Source organism: Saccopteryx leptura, chromosome 5, assembly GCF_036850995.1.
Source record: "Saccopteryx leptura isolate mSacLep1 chromosome 5, mSacLep1_pri_phased_curated, whole genome shotgun sequence".
In the NCBI taxonomy this organism is placed as follows: domain Eukaryota; kingdom Metazoa; phylum Chordata; class Mammalia; order Chiroptera; family Emballonuridae; genus Saccopteryx; species Saccopteryx leptura.
The window spans coordinates 97,109,682-97,133,993 of record NC_089507.1 but is presented as its reverse complement, the minus strand read 5'-3'; the positions used below and the strand labels follow the sequence as shown (position 1 = coordinate 97,133,993).

At 49.5% G+C, this 24,312-nt stretch overlaps 1 protein-coding gene across 2 annotated transcripts in view; it reads left to right on the top strand.

Annotated features, from left to right (window-relative positions):
* ADARB2 (adenosine deaminase RNA specific B2 (inactive)) overlaps nucleotides 1-24,312 on the top strand; it is a 472,028-nt gene that overhangs the window by 415,476 nt on the left and 32,240 nt on the right. For both annotated transcript variants that reach the window (XM_066385234.1, XM_066385233.1), the window contains 3 exons: nucleotides 8,725-8,893; nucleotides 12,908-13,059; nucleotides 21,233-21,401. In XM_066385234.1, the coding sequence (XP_066241331.1) occupies nucleotides 8,725-8,893; nucleotides 12,908-13,059; nucleotides 21,233-21,401 (490 nt within the window). The remainder of the gene's footprint in view (nucleotides 1-8,724; nucleotides 8,894-12,907; nucleotides 13,060-21,232; nucleotides 21,402-24,312) is intronic.

The following is a 24,312-nucleotide window of genomic DNA, read 5'->3' as shown; positions in this document are numbered from 1 at the left end:
GGGCACATAGGAGAGGAGCCCATCTGCTTCTCTCCCCTTCCCTTCCCTTCCTCTCTCTTTCTCTCTCTCTCTCTCTCTCTCTCTCTCTCTCTCTCTCTCTCTCTCTTTCTCTCTCTTCCCCTCCTGCAGCAATGGCTCAATTGGTTCAAGTGCATCAGCCCCAAGCACTGAGGATGGTTCCATGGAGCCTCTGCCTCAGGCACTAAAAATGGCTCGGTTGTGAGCATGTCCCCAGAGGGGCAAAGCATCTGCCCCAGATGAGGGTGGTCAGGTGCATCCCAGTCAGGGAGCATGCAGAAGTCTGTCTCTTTATCTCCCCTCCTCTCACTTGGAAAAGAAAAGAAGAGAAAAGAGGAGAGGAGAGGAGAGGAGAGGAGAGGAGAGGAGAGAAGAGAAGAGAAGAGAAGAGAAGAGAAGAGAAGAGAAGAAAGAGAAGAGAAGAGAAGAGAAGAGAAGAGAAGAGAAGAGAAGAGAAAAGGAAAAGAAAAAGAAAAAGAAAAAGAAAAAGAAAAAGAAAAAGAAAAAGAAAAAAGAAAGGAGTGCTTTTTGTGATATAAATTGAAATTTTCCCCAGGTTTTAATTGTCTTTTCCCTGATTTAAGATATTTGTCCATTCAGAGGGTTATTGTTGTTGTTGTTGTTTTTAAGCAAGAGAGAGAGAGAGAGAGAGAAGGACAGACAGGGGCAGACAGAAAGAGAGAGAAATGAGATCCATCAATTCTTCATTGCAGCACCTTAGTTGTTCATCGATTGCTATCTCTTACATGCCTTGACCAGGGAGCTCCAGCCAAGCCAGTGACCCCTTGTTCAAGCCAACAACCTTGGGCTCAAGCCAGCGACCTTAGGTTTCAAGCCAGCAACCATGGGGTCATGTCTATGATCCCACGCTCAAGTCAGCAACCCCAACACTCAAGCTGGTGAGCCCATGCTCAAGCCACCCACCTTGGGGTTTTGAACCTGGGTCCTCTGCATCCCAGTCCAATGCTCTATCTACTGCACCACAGCCTGGTCAGGGAGGGGTTTTTTTTATGCATTAGAATATAATAATTTTTACTGCTTTTGGACTTTGAATTTTAATTAGAAAGATCTTTCACCAGTCAAATTTATAGAGATTATTCCATGTTTTATTCTACTATATTTACAACTTCATTTTTAATCACCCAAAGTTCATAGTTTACATTAAGGCCACTCTTGATGGCGTGCATTCTGTGGGTTTGGACAAATGTATAATGACCTGCATCTACCATTATAGTTCATCCAGAGTAGCTTCACTGCCCTAAAACCCTCTGTGCTCCACCTGTTCCTATCCCACCTGCCCCCTGGCAACCACTCATCTTTTTACTGTCTCTATAGTTTTGCCCTTTATAGAATATCATAGACTTCGAATCAGACAGTATGTAGACTTTTCAGATTGGCTTCTTTCACCTAGCAACATACATTTAAGGTTCCCTTATGTCTTTTCATGGCTTGATAGCTAATTTTTTTCATGCTGAATAATATTTCATTGACTGGATATATCACTGTTTTTCTATCCACTCACCCACTGAAAAACATCTTGATTTGCTTTCATTTTGGGAATTACGAACAAATTACTATTACCCTCTGTAGGCATGCAGTTCTTTATTTTTTGCATCTCAACCTTTAATCCACTGGATCCACCCTCATACATGATGCAAGTTTATTTTTCAAGAGGCTCTTCAGTTATTAGACGCCATTAATAAAAGAGTGTCTGTGCCCCTCAGGTAGAGATGTTACTAACTTGGCCTGACACTAAATTCCTGCATGAGTTGGATGAGTTTCTGGACTCAGTCCTTCATCCTACTTGTTAGACTTCATGTATCAGTACACGGCAAGTTGTCACTAAGCCTTTATCACTTGCTTGATATCTACTAGGGTCCTGTCTCCTAACATTAGTCCTCTTCTTCAGAATTCCCTGGGTTTCCCATTAGAATCGGCTTGTATGCCTCAAAAGCAAAAAGCAAGACTATATTTCGAGCCAGGTTGTCTCTGTCAAAAACAAAGTTCATGCTCTTCTTGTTGGAATCGCATTAACCTTATCAGTCACTTTAGAAAGAACTCAGGACGTCAGTTCTTCCCATCCAGAAATGTGATATGTCTTCTGTTTGTGTGAATTTTGTTGGTCTCTTTCAGTCAGGTTTTAATGTTTTATTCACTATGGCTTTTGCTCATTTATTGTTAAACTTATTCCTATTATCTTCTTTGCTGCTTCTATAAATAGAGTCATGTCTCCTTTCTGGTTTCTCACTAGTTGTTAGGTGTAATATGAAAGCTATTGATTTCTGTATATTAACTTGTACTGTCACTGTATTGACTCTGTTTCTAACAGTATTTCAACTGGGTTCTCTGGAGGTTTCCACATATACAATCACAGCATGTTCAAACAATGATTGTGTTACCTGCTCCTTTGCAATCTTTGTATCTCTAATTTCTCTTGTTGTGGTTATAGTTTGAGTAGATGTTATATAATGAAGACATAGTGGGCATTCTTGTTGTGTTTCTGAGTACAGCAGAAAGTCCTCTAGTATTCTCCATTAAACGTGATGCTGTGTGTGTGTGTGTGTATATACTATACCCATCCTACATATAATATATATCTGTACCTATAAACGTGTATGTTCATATATGTGTGTGTATTTCCTTATATACCTCTATATATAATATATACAAGATATGGCAAAAGTATGTTTACAGTTATAAATATGCAAAACAGAGTTTATTCTTATATTATTATTTATTAATTATTGCATTATTTTCTATATGAACAACTGTACACCTTCATTTGCCACACCCTGAATGTGTAGGTGTAGCTGTGTATATATAAAAATCACATTGAAAAAAATCCATCTGTTTTATTTATTTTGTTTGTATTAAAAGTAGTTGTTGGATTTTTGTCAGGTGGCTTCACACTGTCTCTGGTTATAATCATATATTTGTATTGCATTTTAATTTTTTAATATAATCCATTTTTTCATTTTGAATAAACCTACCTTCTAGTAATTATAGCATTGTTTATTTCCCCTCTGATGCTTGGTGGTTCATATTTTATTTAAAATTTTAATATCCATAACTGAGGCCATCTATAGTTTCTTTCTTATTTAGTTTCACTCAAGTGGGCAGATCTGTAATACAGGCATTTTGTAATAAAAACAATGAGAAGGTTTTCTTCATCTTTATGTGCTTTGGAACACATCATGTAACCTGGAAATCTCTGCTACTTAAATGTTGGCAGAAATTTTCTACAAAATTAACGGCTTGGTGCTTTGGAGGTGAAGGGGAGCTCTGATTACTGTTTCTGCTTATGCTATAGAAATCAGTAGGTCTGTATTTTCTATGAACATTCTTTATGTCAGCATAAGAGTTTTACTCTCAATAGCCATTTTATGGGAAAAGACATAACATATAACCACTGTGCACCGTACCCTGCTCCTCCACTGACTTGCACTTCATTGGTTGTAGCTGAGTTGTTGCAACACGTGCTGTTGGAGGCTCCTCTCCCCAAAGGGTGGGAGCAGTCAGCACCTTCCCTTCAGCAGGGTGCCTGCATGGTGCCCTGAACATTCCAGAGTTATCTATCCAGTCAGCCTGAGACTAGATGCAAGAGACACTTCCTCTTTGCCTGGCTTCGTCTCCCATCTTAGCCAGTTTCCCTGAGTGTCTTCCAAGTTCTTCCAAAGAAAACGTTCTCAGTAAATCACCACCCTGGAATCACTGACTTGGCGTCTGCTTCTAGGAAGCCCATGAAGGAAGCCCTCCCTCTCTCCCTCTGTCTCTCTCCTTCTCTCATTCCAGTGATATTCTATGCTCAGTACTCCGGTGATACTTATCACATAATAGCTTACCAGCAGACATTTCTGTCTCTGCGTCATCTCCCTTATTTCATGGTCACTCCTTTGAAGGATAGGACTGTGTCCTAGACACCTCAGTGTCTCCTGTCACTTTGTATGGTGCTGGCACCTAGGAGGTGGATTAATGAAGAGTGAATAAGCAAATAGTGCACTTCTTGGGCCACAAAATTGTCATGAATTCGGTGGCATCTGGAGTGAAGCCGAGTGAGGACTAATGAGGGGTGAAGGGAACGCAGTTTCTTTTTCCAGCGGCTCTAATTTCCACTGCATCTGACGGGCAGAAGTGGACCAGCCCTCGGCAGACACGGTGCCAGTTCTCAAATCGCTTTCTGTCGAGAAGTTACACCGCAGGTGCACCGGACAGCTGCGTGTTGGAAAACTTTAGAAAATAATTATAAATGTTTATTTCCTTTACTCTAAAGATCTGCTTTAATTAAGCTGGAATATGCAAAACGATTTCTCTGTCAAAATGACTGCCTTCCTCGTTATTTCTCAACAGTGTCACTTGATAAGCATTTTAGTTAAAATGTGGTTTCCTATGAAATGAGGTGCTTTGGACAAATGGCTCTCAAGTCCCTTCTGGGGCCCACTGAGGGAGCCACTGTGATAGGACTGGACCTTGGGGAAAGGGAAGCAGCTGCATTTTGAGCTGCTTTTATATATTTTGGCCAGTCCTGGGGGAGAAGTCACAAGGGGGGTCTTTGCCTTGTTTTAACTTGTCTTAAAGCAGCTTAGCGCGTGGCTGCTGCTTTGTGACTAAAACATAGGAAAGTAAGTGTCCAGTCACTTCCTGAGGTCTCCATGCAGACAGAACTCAGCAGAGAAGGGTCAGCAATGACTAACCCAGCCTGCACCCCCGGACGGTTTTCCTGGCCACAGAAATGGAGACCAAGGAAGGCAGGACCTGGACAAACAGAAAGCAGCACTGTACAACTCTCGTCTATCTGCCTGGCATTCTAGCCTCTCACACGGTGGGCCAGCCCTCTGAATCACGCAAGTGAGCAAACATCAGCTCGATCCGCCCTCTTCTCTCCATTCCTCACTCCCCTCCTCTGTGTCACTCACAGTGCTCAGAGTCCCCTCTCTTCCTCACTACTCTCCCGTTGTATCTCTGCACAAAGAGCCCACTGTGTGGAGTGGGAGTGAGCTGGGAGCATGTAGGCTTTAGAACTAAGTTCTCAGGGTGGAGCTTTCAACTCAGAGCAATATGCACAGCACTGCCTGATGTTTGGGGAAGTAAATTTCATTAAAAGCAGGTTCGCTCCAGCATGTGCTTGGTTTGTTCGTCACCTCTTTAGTGAAATGGCTCATAGGCACATTCACTGCAGGACTCGTGGAGTGGGAACGGCCAGCTGCCAAACTGTCACCTGCATACTGACCACACGCAGCCCCAGCAAGACACAGACGTCTGTTAAGAGGCACAACTGGCTAAGAGTGTCCCAACACCATTCTCTTGACATCTGGTGGCAGCGCCTAGAAAACCAGATTTGCTACTAACTCAGGAACACTGACTGGATTGTCCCAGGAGATCCATCTAATTACACAGACTCTCTAAGGAGCCTTTTCTTAGAATACTTTCTGGGAATTCTGGTTCTGACCTTGAGGGAGTCGCCAGCTAAGGGAAGAGAAAATGCGGCTGCACTCATAGACCATAAGGCCCACGAGGTCAGTTGAAAGGATGAACTTGGTGATCTTCTAGGGTAGTGGTTCTCAAATTTTTTGAAGTCAGGGCGCATTTAAAATCCTACAAATAATTGTAGGCACACTATATATAAATTTCTGAGAAATATGTTATAATAATTAAGTCAAATATTAAAGAAAAATATATAAATTCTAACCATGCTTTTATGGTAATTAAATGAAATAAATGACAAAATTAAATTTATTCTGACATTAAAAAACATTTTTATGTTACATTTTTTGAGTTATGCTTTTTAGAATTCATAAAAAAGAGAGGTTAAAAAATTTTAAAAAATGACAAAAAATGTTATCTTTTTATATATATAGATACATTCTTAGTAAGATTTGGTCAATTCAGCAGATCCCGGCGTGAATGTGTTAAGTTTTTTCATTCTTGTGTTTATGAGAAACATAAGCCTGATGTGTCCTGGCAATTTCTTCAATGTTTGGGCATATATTTGAAAAGCAAACTCTCATTTTCTCATCAATATATTGAAGAATTTCTCTCTTTTTACTCTTAATTGTGTTGAGTGCAGAAAACCCCCACCATACATATCATCTTAACTTTACACCAAACAAAGGATAGAAGAAACTTGCCTCCAGTCTTTCTGGGAGACATGGGGGGTATTGTAAACAATCCAGCACCACAGCTTAACAGCCTTTTGCAACCTAATCAGGCAAGTGAGGTGGGGGATTGGGCAGACTGTCAGCTTACAGCCAATTCCCCCCACATCTCTGTCCCCCAAAAATCTAAACTCCAAAAACCCTGTTGGTTTTTTGGTCCCCAACAGGCACATATTTTTCTGGAATACCACAAGGCACCCCTGGAAATATTCTAGGGTGCACTGGTGTGCCCTGGCACACACTTTGAGAACCACTGTTCTAGGGTCTGCCTAAACACAGGCAATTGACATCACATTTTAAAGACACAAAGTTTGGGTTTATTATTGAAGCATTTTTTATTTTCCATTCTTGCAGAGAATATCATTTTTGTTGACAAGATTATTTTATTATTATTATTGATTTTTGAGAAAGAGAAAGGGAGAGAAAAATAGAGACAGAAACATCGATCTGCTTCTGTATGTGCCCTGACCAGGGATCGAACCCACAACCTCGGTTTATTGGGATGATGTTCTAACCAACCGAGCTATCCAGCCAGGGCAACAAGATCCCTTTGATTTCAGTCAAAATGAGCACTGTCCTGTGAAGAGTAGCTCGTGAAGCCTATACTGCTTGGGGAACTCATGAGCTCCTGCCCTCAGAGGTGCTCCTACGGCCAGAAAAGGGGAAAGGCTGCAGCCAGGAGAGAGGATGCAGAGGGTCCTCAGGCAGCATCAGCACTGGCCCCATCCTGTGTCTGGGAACCTGGGCTCAGAGAGTCAAAAAACTCCCTGCTCTTACTCTATATAAAAACATTAAATAATAATAATAACTAGGGGTTGGGGTACACTGCGAGCTTGTCAGAGGCCAGTTCTCATGGAGCTGATTGAATCTTTCCATCGGTCAGATGTGATGGCCACACACGGACAGAAGCCTCGTTCTCATGAAACACACCGTGCTGGGTGTGCTGGGCCCAGGGAACAGCTGCACACCCCCAAAGAGAGGAGGCAGGAAATGATGCAGGGCCGCCGCCCGTCTGTGTCCCCAACGGGGGTGTACAGATCAGCCTCCGGAAATGGAACGTGAGGATAGAGTGGGAGGCATCACCACCTGCAGCTTACCCCCATCTGTCCTATGGCTCTTTAAAAAAAAAAAGGAAAGCCTGCGGGTTGAATGAGAGAACTCAGTGCATTCTCACTGCTGTTGCTGACATGTCATGCCGCACTCTGTCCTTGGGAATAAGTGGAAGTTTCAAGAAGCAGAATATTTGTAGTTCAGACGTTGCTGCTGATAAGTAGCCTCAGAGACAGGCCAGTGTCCTGGGGACCATTGCCACAGCTTAGCAAAGACCCCAAGTCTGTGCTGGGGCTGGGGAGGGAACTGAGCCCACCAGACAGCCCTGCAGTTCGTGAAGGAGACACGCTGGGCCTGGTGTTCTGCTTTCAGGCACGTAGTCAGTTAGCCTTGATCACCTCTCTGGCCCTCGAGGCCCAGGCTGCACTTTGCACAAGTGCCGCTGAGGTACAGAAGGCTGAGCGTGTGACACTCGCACCTCTAACTCTTCAGGATCACTGGAGAGTGGATCCTTCACTTCCACAGTCAGAGGTTTGCTCAGTGCAGGCAAAGCCCCGGTAAGGGAGTGAGTGGGAAAAGCAAATGTCTATGAGTAGGAATCACTGGCCAGGTCCCAGGTGACCTCAAGATGGGTGTTTGGGGACCCTGGTCCAGTTCATCACTGAGTTACCAGTGGCTCTAAGGGACAGTGGGCTCTATGTAGGCTGGTGAAGCAAGTGCATGACCTGTGGGGTCTCAAGCTTGCATAGGAATGTCACCTGCAGCCCTGTGTGGTCTCAGAGGCAAATGCCAAGTGGGATGAGCCGTGGGTGGGGGACCAGGTGAGACCTGTGTGGACAGACTCTGCCCCTGTCTTAGCCTCCATCCCCGTCCTGTGCACAACATGTTCCATCAGCAAATCTTTCAATTAAGATGCAAATCTCAGCCCGCCGGACCATGAGGAAGTGGCAGAATTTCTGGAATCACCCTAGGTAATCAGGGCCAGGCTGGGGGGCTTTGCACTACTTGGGATTGTAGCCCGAAATCCGGCAGCCCACCAGCTTCCTCTCCCTCTAAATCAGGGGTGGCAGTTGCCCAGTGTCACTTGATTGGTGGCAGGTCACTACGCTGTCTCCTCCACACCTTTTCTTCCCCAGGACCCTGCTATACAAACGTGTCCATCAGAGAGAGACACCTCTGTGTGTCCCTGCTGATCCTGGTTTGAGAAATCAGTTGAATTCTGTAAACTCTCACTGGTGGTGCCATCCTGAAACTAGGCGGGCACAGGGCCACTACAGCACCCACTGTGGCTTCGCAAAATCCCACCACACAGGAGCTGCATGCTGCCCATGGCCTGTGCTGCCCACCATCTATTACAGTGAACGTGGAGGCTCACTGCTTAGAGAACCTCAAGTCCTAGGGCAGCAGGCCCCCTGGAGGGATGAGGTGGGTAGGGGAGAAAAGCAGAGTCACCCCAGGGGGCAGGCAGCACTGGTGTTCTGACTGACACCTTCTCTGCCCCTAGGCCTGGATGTCAGGCAAGCACAGGTCATCGTCCTGTCCTCGGGGACCAAGTGCATCAGCGGCGAGTACATCAATGACCAGGGGCTGGTGGTCAACGACTGCCACGCGGAGATCGTGGCCCGGAGAGCACTGCTCCACTTCCTGTATGCGCAGCTGGAGCTGCACCTCAGGTGAGCGGCCGGTCCCAGGATGTGTGCTCTGGATGCAAGCTCGGGGCTGGTGACTTTCAACCAGCTCTGGTGTTATTCCCTGTATCCGGGCAGACTCCCTGAACAGAGTGGACAGGCTGCACCTACCGCATGTTTTACCTGGGTAGGTGGCATCTTTTAAGCACCAGAGATGTTGCCGCACAGGCCAATGAAACACTGAAATTGCAGACACTTCCCCCACGAGTCTCAGACCTCCCTCCTGCTTGTTCATGAGTGACTCTGACTGCAGCAGACAATCTGCAAGGTGCACGTGCCCACACATATGAGCATGCCTTGTCACACACCCATTCCATTTGATGACATTTTCCATTAAAGCATTCGGAGTGTCTTTGTTCAGGCTGCTGTAACGGGTCATCACAGCTTGGAGGCCTCATCACTGATTGCTCAGTCTGGAGGCTGAAAGTCCAGGGTCACAGTGCCAGCAAATTCTGTGTCTGTTGAGGACCCTCTGCCCGGTTTATGGATGGTGTCTTCGTGCTGTGTCCTAACATGGAAGAGTGAGGGAGCTCTCTGGGGTCTCTTTTATAAGGACACTAATCCCATTGTGACTAAGGCCTCTACCATCATTACTTAATCCCCTCCCTGAGGCCCCATCTCCTAGTGTCAGCAAATGAATGGTGGGGGGGTACAAACTTTCCGTGCATAGCAAGAGGTTCTTCTTTCTGGCGACAGCAGCACAGTGCTGTATAGGCACAGGCGGCTGGTGCGATGCTCTCTTCATGAGTGTGCGCAGAGTCAAGGGCACTATGCAGAAAGAGGGTGGGGCCACAGCCAACATCTGCTGCCGATGCTGTCAACTGTCATCAGGGTGACTTGCCTGTTTACTACTCACACTCATAACGCCACAGACGAGGTGACCTCGTCTACAGGTCTAGCTAGTGGGGTGCAGAGATGTCCCTAAAGGGACAGCTCCTCCAGCTCTACTTAAGCTGCCCCTTTCTCTTGGGTTTAATTCAGGGGTCCCCAAACTTTTTACACAGGGGCCAATTTACTGTTCCTCAGACCGTTGGAGGGCCGGACTATAAAAAAAACTATGAACAAATCCCTATGCACACTGCACATATCTTATTTTAAAGTAAAAAAAAAAAAAAACGGGAACAAATACGATATTTAAAATAAAGAACAAGTAAATTCAAATCAACAAACTGGTCCTGGCCGGTTTGCTCAGTGGTAGAGCGTCGCCCTGGTGTGCAGGAGTCCCGGGTTTGATTCCCGGCCAGGGCACACAGGAGAAGCACCCATCTGCTTCTCCACCCCTCCCCCTCTCCTTCCTCTCTGTCTCTCTCTTTCCCTCCCACAGCCAAAGCTCCATTGGAGCAAAGTTGGCCCAGGTGCTGAGGATGGCTCTGTGGCCTCTGCCTCAGGCACTAGAATGGCTCCGGCCACAATGGAGCAACGCCCTAGATGGGCAGAGCATCACCCCCTGGTGGGCATGCCGGGTGGATCTCAGTAGGGCGCATGCGGGAGTCTGTCTGACTGCCTCCCTGTTTCCAACTTCAGAAAAATACAAAAAAAAAAAAAACTGACTAGTATTTCAATGGGAACTATGTTCCTCTCACTGACCACCAATGAAAGAGGTGCCCCTTCCGGAAGTGTGGAGGGGGCTGGATAAATGGCCTCAGGGGGCCACATGTAGCCTGTGGGCTATAGTTTGGGGACCCCTGGTTTAAGTGAGGGGTAATCCTCTTTTCACCACCAGCCTCCAGTAGCTAATCCTAAAACTAGCTTTGCATTTTAAAAAGAAAGAAAATCTCACAGAAAAGTCTGTCTCTGGGAGATGGCGCTGTCTCTCCTTGAAACGCAGAGTGGCAGCGAGGGGGCGAGAGCAGGAAAGGGGCTTCACTGCCTGGAGCAGCTCCCTGCTCCCTAGTCCCAGCACAGACCGTGCCGACGGGCGCCTGTGACATCGACATCCCTCTCCATTTTGACAAATTTGAGCCCACCTCAAAGGGGACCCACTTCAAAGTGCAGCCCAGTCCTTCCACCAGGCTTAGTGCCTGCGACCCACGGGAAAGCTTGGGGCTGCTGGGCACCTCCCTCTGCCCTTGTCCGTGGTTTAGTCTGACCGTTTCTCATCCAAGGGCACTTCTTACAGAGTGCAGATTCCTTCTGCAGGACGGGCAGCCCCCCTCAGATGCCGGGCCATGAGGCGGCTGCCTTAGTTTCCCTTCCCCAGGCCTCACCCCATCCCAGGCCAAGAGACTCAGTGCCACCAGACAAGCCCCGGCCAACCTCCCACCTCCCAGCCAGCAGCTCCAAGTGCATCTGAAACACAAGCTAGTCTCCCTCCAGCCCTCTCCTGCCCCCACAGTCCACTGTGTCCCACTTCCAAGGCCTTGTCCCTGGGCACCATGACTGCGGTGGCCTGTGATGGGCTTTAGATGCTGTTTCTTGCCTGCTCCTCCTCAGAACGTCTTCAGAGGGGTGCTCTAAAAGCAAGGGGCCACCCACACCCCAAGAAATGTGCGCCCAAGTTGGGATGTCCCGTGTCCCAGGGCAACCTGCTGGGGCCGCCGGGATGAAGCAGGCTGCGGCATCTCTCGGCAACAGTACAGAGGAGCAGGACTGCGGGTAGACACGAGCACCTGGTGCGTCGATGCAGCTCTGTGCCGAGCCGTCTGGTCACAGTCATTTCATGGCTGTGTCTTTGCCAGAAACGTTTCTTCCTTGCCTCCCCCAGCTGCTCTACATCCTTTACAGCGGCATTCTTCCCACCCGCTGACATGGGGTGTCGAGGGTTTGGTGGAGTGGCCTGTGTGCCGCGGGCATGTGCAGCAGCCTCATGGGGGTAGGAACACCCGGAGGCACGCGTGGCCAGCCCACAGGGAAGTGATGCCTGACCCCTGAGCCGTGAGCTCCAGCCCTGCCAAGGGGGTGGCCGGAGTTGAACATGGGGGACAGAGCTGCAAATCTCTCCAAACGTGGGGAAGACTTTCCTCTAAATCTCCACATGCTTGATCAAAAATATGTCCAAATACCCCTAACTTGTCTGTGTCACTGAAGGCACAGGGCCAACACTGACCCTGGGCTGACTGTGTGTTGGCATCATGTCACTGACTGGGAGGGGCTCGGCCCCACCTGCCTGAGGGGACAAGCAATGGCAGAAGAAAGCCAGCAAACACAGCCAGCCGCACACAACCACCCAGCAAGTCAGGCTCTGCGCTTGCTCCGAGGTTGGGGGGGGGCACTTTGGGAGACTGAGGGGGGTCTGGCAGCGGAAGGAGCAGAGGCAAGGAAGCAGAAAGGCTGGTGGGATGCCTCTAGGGTTTCCTGGGGAGAAAATGTCTGTTCTGCTGCTTGTGTGATCTCAGAACCCGGCACGACAGAATCCATCACCAATGGGGCAGAACGTGTGAAAACAGCCAGAGCGGCAGAAAGCAGAGTGCCTGTGCCTCGTGAGAGTGAGGCCTGGGAGGGGAGCAGCCACAGTGGCTCAGCGCCTGCTGGGTTCTCAGCGCCCGGAGGAGATGGGAGTGTGAGGCTGTGGGAGAAGTCTAAGGGCCGGGGGCACGCTCTGCAGAGCCTGGAGGGCCGCTCAGTGTGCTGGAGCCTCCCTGGTCGTGGCTGGTCCATGCACTGGGCTCCCCACTGGGCGGGCGGGCAGGCTCTGCCTCCTTCCAGAGTTCCTTCACTCCTGTCCACCCAGAAACGTGGTGCCCGTGGAGGCTGTGGAGACCCACAGTGACTGCGAGGCAGCGCCTTCGGGAGCACTTGTGAGTCCACAGGGTTACACTTTTATAAACGCTGAGACACAGGCGTCAGGAAAGATCAGCCCGAATGTGAATGTTGTGGGTGACAAGAATGGATTTCTGCTGTGCGTATGCCTTCACATGGCTACACTTATTCTAGAGATTTCCACGCAAGGGTAAAGAGGAAAAAACTGGGTGAGAACAACAGAAAAGGGCAAAAGCGCCTGCCAATCAGAACATGTCTGATAGGCTCGCAGTAGTGACTGCAGCCTCTTTCTGCCCCCAGCACGCGGCGAGAGGACTCCGAACGCTCCATATTCGTGCGGCTCAAGGACGGACGCTACAGGCTGAGGGACAACACCCTGTTCCACCTGTATGTGAGCACATCCCCCTGCGGAGACGCACGTCTCAACTCACCCTACGAGAGCACCGCGGACCGTAAGAGATGGCGTCCTTACCTTTGTAACCAGCCCCTGCTCTCCCGGTCTGGGACTCAGTCCCAGGCTCTCTGTTTAGATCCCACGTGTGTGGTGTGGCCAGGCCCTGAGGTGCTGGGCACAGACGGCGTCTGCCGTTCTGTGTAGTCATCCCTCTTGAGTATCAGTCTGAGAGCCCAGGTCATGGGAGCAGAGTGGCATGAAATCTAATATTAGCTGTTTGTTATATTGCCCGGGTCCCCACTCATCTCAATAGGTCAGAAACCTGTCCCGGGGCCGGGAGACAGAATGGAGGAGGATAAGGACCAGAATTACAAAGAGTGGAAGCACATTTGTGTGTCTTCTTTGCTTCTTTGGGAGAATAAACCTCAGTTTTTAAACAAAGCTTGATGCCAGGCAAAGAAAGCTTGCCAGGGTAGCTGGCTTCACCCACAGAGTTCTGTGCTGAATCTCCTCACAATCCCTGCCCTCTGGGAGCTTATCAGAGTAGGTCTGCACAGTACCATTCACCACCAGCAGCATAAGAGGGAGCGCTGTGCGTTCCAGAGCGGAGGACACAGTGGGGTCTCCTTTATGTGGGCCCAATGGTCAGTGTCTCCATGTGAAAAAAAGTGTGCAGCTAAGAAAGTCTATTACTGATGCTATGTGTGTACACATTACACATACTTGTGCATATATACCACACACATGCACAGGCACACAAACGCTCCCAGAAACTGCACAAAGCAACTCTCCTGATGTGGGCCATGCCATTGAATGTATGTGTGTGAGGATGTATGTAATGATTGGTGAAGGCACCCCAGGCTCAATCTTCTGCTCAGAGGAAGTTATTTGTGTTCTAATAACTGAGGAAGGAAAGATGGGCACTTGTTGGGTGCCACCTGTGTCCCAGGCTTCTAAGGAGCCCTTTCCTCAAAGATAAAGACGGTGCAGGGAAATGGCATTTAGTCTTACATGGTCTTCATTTTATTTTATTTTATTTTATTTTATTTATTTTATTTTTTAGTCTGACATGCATTTAACTTATTTCTCTAGCACTCAGATGGGATCCTGGTTCAGAAAAAAATGCATTCTGCTTTTTGTCAACTTTCCTCCAAGCCCACCACCTTTCCCTTTGGAGAGGGCTGGACAAATCCTCGATAATGAGATTTCAAGTGTCGTTTTCATTACTGTCTCAGTCAGCTCGGGCTACTAGAGCAGAATTCCACAGACTGGGGCTTATAGACAGCAGACATTCATCTCACAGCTCTGGAAGCTGGAAGTCTGTGGTCATGGCACCAGCAGACTCAGCGCCTGGTGAGGACACTCTTCTTGATTCATAGATGGTGTCTCCTCGCTGTGTCATCACATGGTAGAAGGGGTGAGAAGGTTCTCTGGGCCACTTTGTTTTTTAATTTATTGGTTGATTGAGAAAGAGAGAGAGAGAGATTTTGTTGTTCCACTTATTTATGCATGCATTGGTTGTTTCTTATATATGCCCTTACCTGGGATCGAATCTGCAACCTTGGCACTGGGGACTATGCTCCAGCCAACTGACCTGCCTGGTCAGGGGCTCTATGGGGTCTCTCTATAAGGGTGCTAATCCCATTAGGGAGTCTTGTCTTTATGACCTCATCTGATCCAAATTACCTCCCAAGACCCCACCTCTTAATATCATCTCCCTGGCGGTTAAGGTTTTGACATAAGAATTTGGGGGACACAAACATTTGATCCATACAACATCTCATGGAAAGTAAATGGAAAACCAAGTCTAATTGAGTCAAGAAAGTGGAATCCACTAAGTATCAAGGACCTCTCAAGGCCCTGGCCCAGGGGTGAGGGGCCGGGTGGGCCTGGGCTGAGCAGTGGGCACAGCCCGGCCTCGGAGGGAAGGGCTATGCTGGCTGTGCCTGATGGACCACACGGGGCGTCCCTTCACTACCACGCCACCTTGGAAAGAGAAAGAGGAAAAAAACAACATGGAGCCCTGGCCGGTTGGGAGTCGTTCATTTTTCTTGAGAGGTTCACCAGCCCAGGTCTACATGATCCCAACCCCCTACATAAAACTGTGAAATGTGGTCCATTTAGCCACTGGAATTGTTTTTTCATTTTCACTCCAAAGGCTTGGCATCATGAAGACTCTGGTTCTGGGGGAAAGTCCTGCAGACGTGCGGGGCCAGCCCTGATTCATCCAGCTTCCTCTCAGCAGGAGCCCAGCCATGCCGGAGCCCTGCTGGTCTCTGCACAGGGACAGTTCTAGCTCATTGGGCTCCCGCCTGCACACGTTGGGCACCCACTGTGGCCTCCCCAGCCTTTGACTCCAACTTGCAAAGGCAACACATATTTTACAGATGTACCCTGGGGTCCACTTTCAGGCACAGATGTCTTTTATTTCATGGTGCTTTTAAGAAGTGGCAGGTGCTGGTAGGAAAAAATAAAATAAAGCCATTTCCTCACATTTAGGCTGCAGATATGCCAGGCAAAAATGAGGTGCTGCACCCGAGTTATTGAGGCTGGCATTCTTCCAGGGCATCCTAGTGGGGACGCTGAGGAGGGGCACCTGGCTAGCTTGTAACACAGACCATCGGCCAAGAGCCCCATCACCTTCCCTTCCCCGTTCAGTAAGGCCAGGAAACACAGAATCCTGTTTGGAACGCCTTCCCAGGGTCAATTTCCCCACACTCCCCAGGAAAACACAAGACCCAGGAATAACTTTGACTTTAGAGAAAATCCATTGAAATGGATGGAGGGGGTTCTGCATGTGGCTCATTTAGGTGTTTCTTTCTGCTACTCTCAAGAGGGCTGAATGTCCAGGAGAGGGGGTGTGGGTGACCAGGAAGGGTACACCCTGCCTGCTGGGCCATTCCCCAAGGAAACGTGTCTGCCTCCTACAAGTTAGCCCTGTAGAAACCCGGCCTCAATGCCCACCCACTCTGGACCAGGCCTCTAAATGGAGCCCAAGGCACATGCTGAAGCTTACGGCACAGTTGTCATGTCCACACACATGCAGAGCATAGATGTGCTCCTCCCCTTCCCTGAAGTCATCATTGATTCCGACAAGCTTGTCACAACCCAGGAGAAGCTCCAGCACTGGAGACCCCCAACTCCTGGCCATTCTGGGGGCCACCTTCTCTCCTCACACCAGCACATTGCCTTCTGTGGTCCCATTCTTGAGCCCTTTTTATCCTCACACCCTCGATCGGTCTGCCAGGAGCTGTTGTACATCTCTCCATGGCTGCATGCCAGCCCTGTCACCTGCAGCTATGCCCGGACTCTTCCCCCCTTCCTACACACACACGTGCGTAAGCCCATGTGCATGCACACACCCATTCAACAGGCATCTAAGGCACCAGATGTGCAGACACACCTAGGATTGCGTCTGAGATGCTCAGAATGCCCCCCTTCCTTCAAAGAGTGAGGGAACACACAGCGAGCATGGAAGGAAATTCTGCTGGTTAGGTCTGAACAACCGTCGAAGCCAGTAACGCATCCCAGACATCTGGCAGAGAACTGAGTCTGACAGATATTTGAGCACAGACACCTGACTCCCGCCAGCTACCGAGCAATGGCGCCCTCCGCAGGGGCTGCCCGGCCTCAGCTGTTCCCCAGCAAGAAGGGCTGCACGGCCCAGGGGCCAAGGCAGGCTCCGTATCCACCGGCAGCACAGAGCCCTGCTGTGGGACTTGGGCCAACTCCCTCAGATGCCTATGGCTTGAGAAATTCTACATTCCCAACTCTTATTTTTTCTCAAAAAAAAAAAAATTAATGTAGACAGATTATAAATTCTCCCTCCCTGAGCCTTTAAAAATGGAATCAGTGCTTGCTGGTCTGAGCTGTCTGGGACGTGTGTGGCCTGGGAGCAGCTGTGGGTTGTCCCATCCCTGGTGTATGTCAGGGCCACCCAGAAAGTTTCTAAAAATATAGTTTCCTGCCACCTGCGTTTTTCCCAAGATTTTGGTATATTTGTGAGGTAGGGTCCCAAGATATGTACTGCCAAAATTTCTAATGAAAATCGGCCATGTTTTGAGCCATCAGATTCGAAAACTCTAACCTATCTTCCCTCCCGATTGGGTGTGTATCTCCTGCCGGTGTAGTGGGAGGTCTGTGTGCACAGGAGGGTCTGCTGGGGTCTCTGCGAGGGCCAGGCAGACATGGCGAGCAGGCAACACTTTCTCCGGGGACAAAGCAGCTCCAGCCACCAGCTCTGCCTACAGAGGTCTTGATGCGACCGCTCACAGTGACTAGGTGAAGGAGGACAGACCCTATGAGAATTATCCTGTCTCCTGAGTGGCTCTGGGAGACCTGGATAAGATCCAAGGCAGTTCTGATAAGAACCTCAATTGACCAGAGTAATGGAAACCTCAAAGGCACCTCCTTGTGGCTAAGCTATTGTAGGATAACAATTGTCCTCCCACTAACTCACCAATATTCTTAATGCATGTTCTTAAGTAGCCTGGTATATTCAGTTCTTACTGCCATTTTCCAAGAATTAAACAACTTAATGACATCCCACAAGATGCCATGAGAAAAAGCACAGTTATGTCATATCTTACAAGCATGTGCTAAATGCCTAGCATGTCCTATTCCATTTTTTGTTCATTAGGGCAGTTCAAGAGATAAGCCCAAACTCCCGCAGGCAGTCAGGGAACCTAAAGTGGACTTCCGAAAGTCCCTATTTTCAGATTTGCTTATTGAGTTCCAGAAGCATGCAATATATTTTTGTGCATCGTAGGATCGATGCACTTACCTGGCTTCAAAATTCACCATCATCACTATCACTGTCTTCATCAAGTAAGACAAAGATGCCCGCATGACCACATAACAAATACTGTGGATGTTATTAAAATAAACAGTAGGTCACTTCACGGGTATACTTTCTGGGATATGCTTTTTGAAAATTAAAATTTGGTGTTTAAAAACCGTATCTTGGTCCTGGTCGGTTGGCTCAGCGGTAGAGCGTCGGCCTGGCATGCGGGGGACCCGGGTTCGATTCCCGGCCAGGGCACATAGGAGAAGCGCCCATCTGCTTCTCCACCCCCCCCCCTTCCTCTCTGTCTCTCTCTTCCCCTCCCGCAGCCAAGGCTCCATTGGAGCAAAGATGGCCTGGGCGCTGGGGATGGCTCCTTTGCCTCTGCCCCAGGCGCTAGAGTGGCTCTGGTCGCGACAGAGCGACGCCCCGGAGGGGCAGAGCATCGCCCCCTGGTGGGCAGAGCGTCGCCCCTGGTGGGCGTGCCGGGTGGATCCCGGTCGGGCGCATGCGGGAGTCTGTCTGACTGTCTCTCCCCGTTTCCAGCTTCAGAAAAATACAAAAAAAAAAAAAAAAACCAGTATCTTGCTTTCCTAAACTTGTTTTCCCATTTCTGGCTCTCTTTCTCTCTCCCCCACTGCCTTACAGCAACTGTGTGTCACTTTTTACCTAGCTCTTAGCTCTTAGGCAGACTTCTTCAACTGCCATCTATCTCCACCTTTTTCTGATTCTCTCCTAAAAGTAAAATATTCACATAATAATTTTTAGAAGCGTATCACCACCCTCACCTTGTTGTGACATCAGTCTACAGAAGTAAGGGTTGAGATTAATGAATATCATAATGAAGAGTCCGGTGACTTGGACAATTAAAATTAGATTAGAACATACTCCTGGATTTGGGAGTGTGTCTGTGTACACAGAAAGCAGGATTTTCACGATTTTCACCTCCACTGCGGAGCACACCATAAACCCACTACAGGTTATTTAAGTTGCATTCCCTGCAGTTTCTCGTTCACTTTGCATTTTGTTCTGCTTGAAGTGGCATCTTCAACTCCCTCCTGCTTCTCACAATTAGGCTCGAAAGAGCCAGAGGAAATGGGCTATACAAGATCTTCAAGATTCAGCACCCCTAGGACTGATCATGCTCATCAGGGAGCTACTAAAGAAGGCAGCCTGAAATTTAACACTTTCAAAAATAAACACCTGAGCTTCTCCTGCACCTGACTCTTCAGGAAAAATTAATATACCAGAAAACTTTGGGTTAGCCCTTAGAACCAGTTGTTAATTCAAACCAGGCCTCCCTGTTGTCAGGGCATTACCAGCTATAGGGTCTACTACATGGGAAGTTAGTTGTGCAGAAGCAATGGGTAAGCATTGAGAATAGCCTTACAGTATAATAAGCAATTTTCAAGGTCTGGAAAATTGCACTGTAGTGGAAACATTGAGAAAGTGAAACAGATACTATAGTCACCAGAAAGAGAGGGACAGCAAATATCATATTCCTTGAGAAAATCTCCTCACATAGAAGAGTCAAGGCACTAGTAGGTGGTGAACTGTGGAGACTATTAGGTATGCTGGCCCTCTTCTCTCCCACTGCTGCTGGCCACAGGACGTTGATGTGATGAAGTCCCTTCCTGGACAGAGCAAAAAGTTAGGTCAAACCAAAGATTGCTCTGTGTTTTAGAGTGATATGAACTCTTTTGTGTTCATTTATCATCAAAACCATCATATCACTATCACCATCAGCAGCATTGTCACCATCATCACCATCATCATCATCACCTCAGCATCAGCACCATCACCATTACCATCATTACCACCATCATCCTCATCACCATCATCTTCACCATCTCTATCATCATCGCCATTACCCATCAACATTATTGCTATCGTCTGTTATTTATTATTTGATGCCTCAGTAACGTAAATGAGAAAGAAACGCCATCTCAACAACTTCTAAAACAAACATTGAAGCTCTTTAAAGAAAGTATCTAGTTATCTATCCATGTCATCATATGTAAGTAAATGTCAAAATCACTGTACAATCTTATATATAATATGAGCACAAAGCAGTTAACCTCCATATTACAACATCATCCAGACCTAATGTACAGAGCTTTTTTAAAGAAAGAAAAAATAAATATAATCTTTTCTTACTCATGCTAGTTCTCCAAATAACTAGGGGGAGGGTGCAGTGTGGTGTGGTGTGTGTGTGTGTGTGTGTGTGTGTGTGTGTGTGTGTGTGTGTGTGTGTAGGGCTCTGGAAAGGAAAGGGGGAGGGTGCAGTGTGGTGTGTGTGTGTGTGTGTGTGTGTGTGTGTGTGTGTGTGTGTGGCTCTGGAAAGGAAAGGAGAAGGAACGCAGAACTCATGAGTTAGGGGCCCACAGAGACCCATCCGCAGGCTTCATCAAGTCATTTCTGGGCACAGCAGCGCCTGCCTCGCACAGCCATTCAGTAACTGGCGCTATGCTGACACTCATGCGTCCCATCTCATTTCATTTCCACAGCCTAGGAGGTAGGCACCATTATTACTTCAATTTTAATATGAAATAACTGTGTCACCGTGGTTTTAAGCAACATTCCCAATATCGCATAGCTAGGAAGCAAGAGAGCTGGGATTAAAATCCGGACTAAAGTGGGCAGACCACAGCCCTCAGGCCAAATCCCACCAACCCCTTCTTTCGTTTGGCCCGTAAACTAAGCGTGTTTTTACATTTTTAGATGGCTGAAAGTGTGACAAGAATAATACTTCATGCCATGTGAGAATGACGTGGAACTCAAACCTCAGTGCTAACAGTGAGCGTGACCGCAGCCTGTGGCTAGCTGGCCTGGCTCCGGGGCTCTGTGCTCTGGGGCTCTGTGCTCCGGGGCTCTGTGCTCCGGGGCTCTGTGCTCTGCGGCTCTGTGCTCCGGGGCTCTGTGCTCCGGGGCTCTGTGCTCTGGGGCTCTGTGCTCCGGGGCTCTGTGCTCCGGGGCTCTGTGCTCTGGGGCTCTGTGCTCCGGGGTTCTGTGCTCCGGGGCTCTGTGCTCCGGGGCTCTGTGCTCTGGGGCTCTGTGCTCCGGGGCTCTGTGCTCCGGGGCTCTGTGCTCCGGGGCTCTGTGCTCCGGGGCTCTGTGCTCTGCGGCTCTGTGCTCCGGGGCAAGCTGAGCAGCTGGGACCAAACGGCCACAGAGCCCTGGGCACTTGTTGTCGGGCCTCTACCAGGAGGTGGCTGCTGTTCTAAAAGTGGTGCTCTGGAGACCAGCTTTTCATCACGTCACTGCTGGAGAGAAGAAATTCCTCCCCAGCTTGGCGCTGACTTATGTTTGTTTCCCTGTCCCATGGCAGTGGCACTGGCGTCCCTTGAGATGTGTCTGGGTGTTTCATCCTCAGCCCTCCAGGCCAGAAGCCCATGTGTCTCTGGGCAAACACAATCCCAGCCACCTCACGCTACCTCTTGTCTCCTAGTGACGAGCAGCAAACACATCGTCAGGAAGTCCCGCGGGCACCTGCGCACGAAGATCGAGTCCGGGGAAGGGACCGTGCCAGTCCGGGGCCCGAGCTCGGTGCAGACCTGGGACGGCATCCTGCTGGGTGAGCAGCTCATCACCATGTCCTGCACGGACAAGATCGCCAGGTAACCGCCCCTCTGGCAACCCAAGTGACAGCAGGCACTGCGAGTTTCCCCAGGTGAAGGCCTGGCCTTCCCTCGCACACACTCTGAGTTTCACGAGTTCACAGCAAAGGTGCCTGGAGCCAGTACACACCTACAAGTCCAAGCTGCCACAGTAAACATGCACAAGCACACACATCGTGGTGTGGGTCCCTGTCTGAGAGGCTGGTCACTGCCAGGCTCATGGGAGGATCAGGAGGCAAACAGGCCATCCACTCAGCCCCCTGGGCTCGGCACCCCCGGGGCTACCTGCCCCCAGACAGTCCATCTCACCTTACCTCACACACACACCGCCCTCCCAGGATACCCTGGGCCCCGCAGTGTGGGGAATGCCCTCTCCGGTTCTGAACTTTCCTGCAACCTGACAAATGTTCAAGAAAACATGTGTACCTGTGCTGTCAGCTGGGGTGGCCCCCCACACCATGAGGTGGTCTCCTTTTAGAAGGTGTCCTCAAAAGATGCCACCTGGAGGCTCTCTGAGACACCTTGACCCAGCCAGCGGGGGAGAGGGACTTGCAGAGAGGGTGTCATCCTGGTCATGGCGGATAGAAACTTCCAGGAGTGGACAGCCACTCCCTGCCTTCCCACTCCAAGCTCCCAAGTAGGCCATCCCCACCAGGAGCACTTAGGTGACTTCATGTGAAAAATAGGCCCCAGCCCCCTGGGAGGAGGGAAGGGTCCCCTGGGACAGTAGACACCCCTGACAAAGCACCCCCCCCCCAGCGGTGATAACAGTGAAATAATTGTGAAAATCTTGCGTTAAGAGTGAATCAGACTTCTTTTGGAAACTTGGCTAGATTCACTCTCCTCTGATCTATCTAGCAAGTAAAAACAGTGCATTCTAATCAAACGTGGTCTCAGCTCCAGCCCTGCTGCTCCTAAGATGCTCCATGTGGGAAGTTCTGAGGTCCAAACTCTCAGGAGATGAGAAGGCTGGTCTCATGAGAAGGGAGAGATGAGAGTGAGGGTGCCAGGGCAGCATGTCAAACGCCCCACCCACGGGGAACCTGGCAGGTGCCCCCGACACCCAGGCCACAGGCGCTGTCCCATGCATGGTCCCAGCAAATGGCATCCAGGAAGTGGGACTGTCTGGCCTGTTGACATTCAAGCAGCACCCTACACAGGCATCGCACACCCCACTGTTCCACACGTTTGCTGAAGGGTTAAATGGCTTCTTTACCCGTCCTAACTCAAAGTACTCATCCACTGGCCACCTTTCTCCTGGAAAGCACAAAGCAGGGCAGTCAGAGGTGGCAAGCAAGGGTCATGGGTCCCTCTGTGGACTTGGGGGCCAGGGCAGCCTGGAGCCCCCGGGTGGCCTCACAGACTCGAGGGGAGAAGGCGTGAGCCCCAGGTGCTACAGACCTTGCAGCTGTCCCACCTCCTCAGGGCCTCCCTTCCCTGCTCCCAGCACCACAGGGCAGATAGGAGCTGAGCCCCTGAGGACTGGGGGATCCGAATTCTCGGAGGAATTACCAGATGGCTGCAGGGGAAATAGGGCTGTTTCCTCCCCAGGTTGATAGCACCTGGCCCAGCAGAGGCAACAGGAGGACCTAAGGACAACACCTCAAAGCACTGATTCTGCATCCACCATCATCGACCAGCTCCTCTTTCAGAAAAGGATGTACTCATACTTTGTGTTATTTTCACCTGTTTGTGAAGCAGAGAAAAGGAGCAATTTTCACCTTAATCGAAATTATCTTGGTGCCCTAAGATCATATTGGGTTCTAAATTAACGCTTTGACTTCCTAGAAAAATGAAGTGAATTAATGTTGCAAAATTTAAATTTCATTGTCAGCCCTGGCCAGTTGGCTCAGCGGTAGAGCGTCGGCCTGGCGTGCGGGGGACCCGGGTTCGATTCCCGGCCAGGGCACATAGGAGAAGCGCCCATTTGCTTCTCCACCCCCCCCCCTTCCTCTCTGTCTCTCTCTTCCCCTCTCGCAGCCAAGGCTCCATTGGAGCAAAGATGGCCCGGGCGGTGGGGATGGCTCCTTGGCCTCTGCCCCAGGCGCTAGAGTGGCTCTGGTCACGGCAGAGCAACGCCCCAGAGGGGCAGAGCATCGCCCCCTGGTGGGCAGAGCGTCGCCCCTGGTGGGCGTGCCGGGTGGATCCCGGTCGGGCGCATGCGGGAGTCTGTCTGACTGTCTCTCCCCGTTTCCAGCTTCAGAAAAATACCAAAAAAAAAAAATTTTTCATTGTCTCTGGGATCTTAAATATCAGTCAACAACAAATTAAACGCGGCTACAAAACCCACATTGCATTTGTTGTCAACAGGTCTGCCGATGGTGATGCAGGTCTCCGTCAGGTTCTGCTCTGACAAAATCTGTTTAATAAACAAAGTCCTCACTGCATCCCCTCCGGGAGTTCAAACAGTGACCTGGATGGAGAAAGACCCTAGAATGCTTTTGAGGAAGAGTACACGTGTAGGGACTTTGTGACCTCCTGGTTCTGGGCCGGCTAGGGGACAGCTCTCCCTGAATGGATCCAGGAATTCATCTACAAGCGCCAGGTGGATTCGAGCTCGGTGGGGAGCCTCTCACCCACCTAGCTCTGGACCCCAAATCTGGTGGGACACCACCCAGGGGCACAGCAAGGTGGGAGGAGCCCTGGAGGAGGAGCTGGTGCAAATTCCTGCTCCCCCTCACTGGGTCCTAGAGCCTGCCCCTTTCCTACGGCTTTATCTTCATGTCTTCTCCCTCAGCCTTCGTCCCTCCCCTTCCTCTGCTCTTCCTTCTCTCTGTGTGTCTCTCTCTGCCTCTGTATCTCTCTGTCCCTCTATCTCTGTCAATCTCCTTGTCTCTCTCTATTTCTGTCTGCCTCAGTCTCTCTGTCTCTCTACTCTCTGACTCAGTCTCTCTCTGCTTCTGTCTGTCTC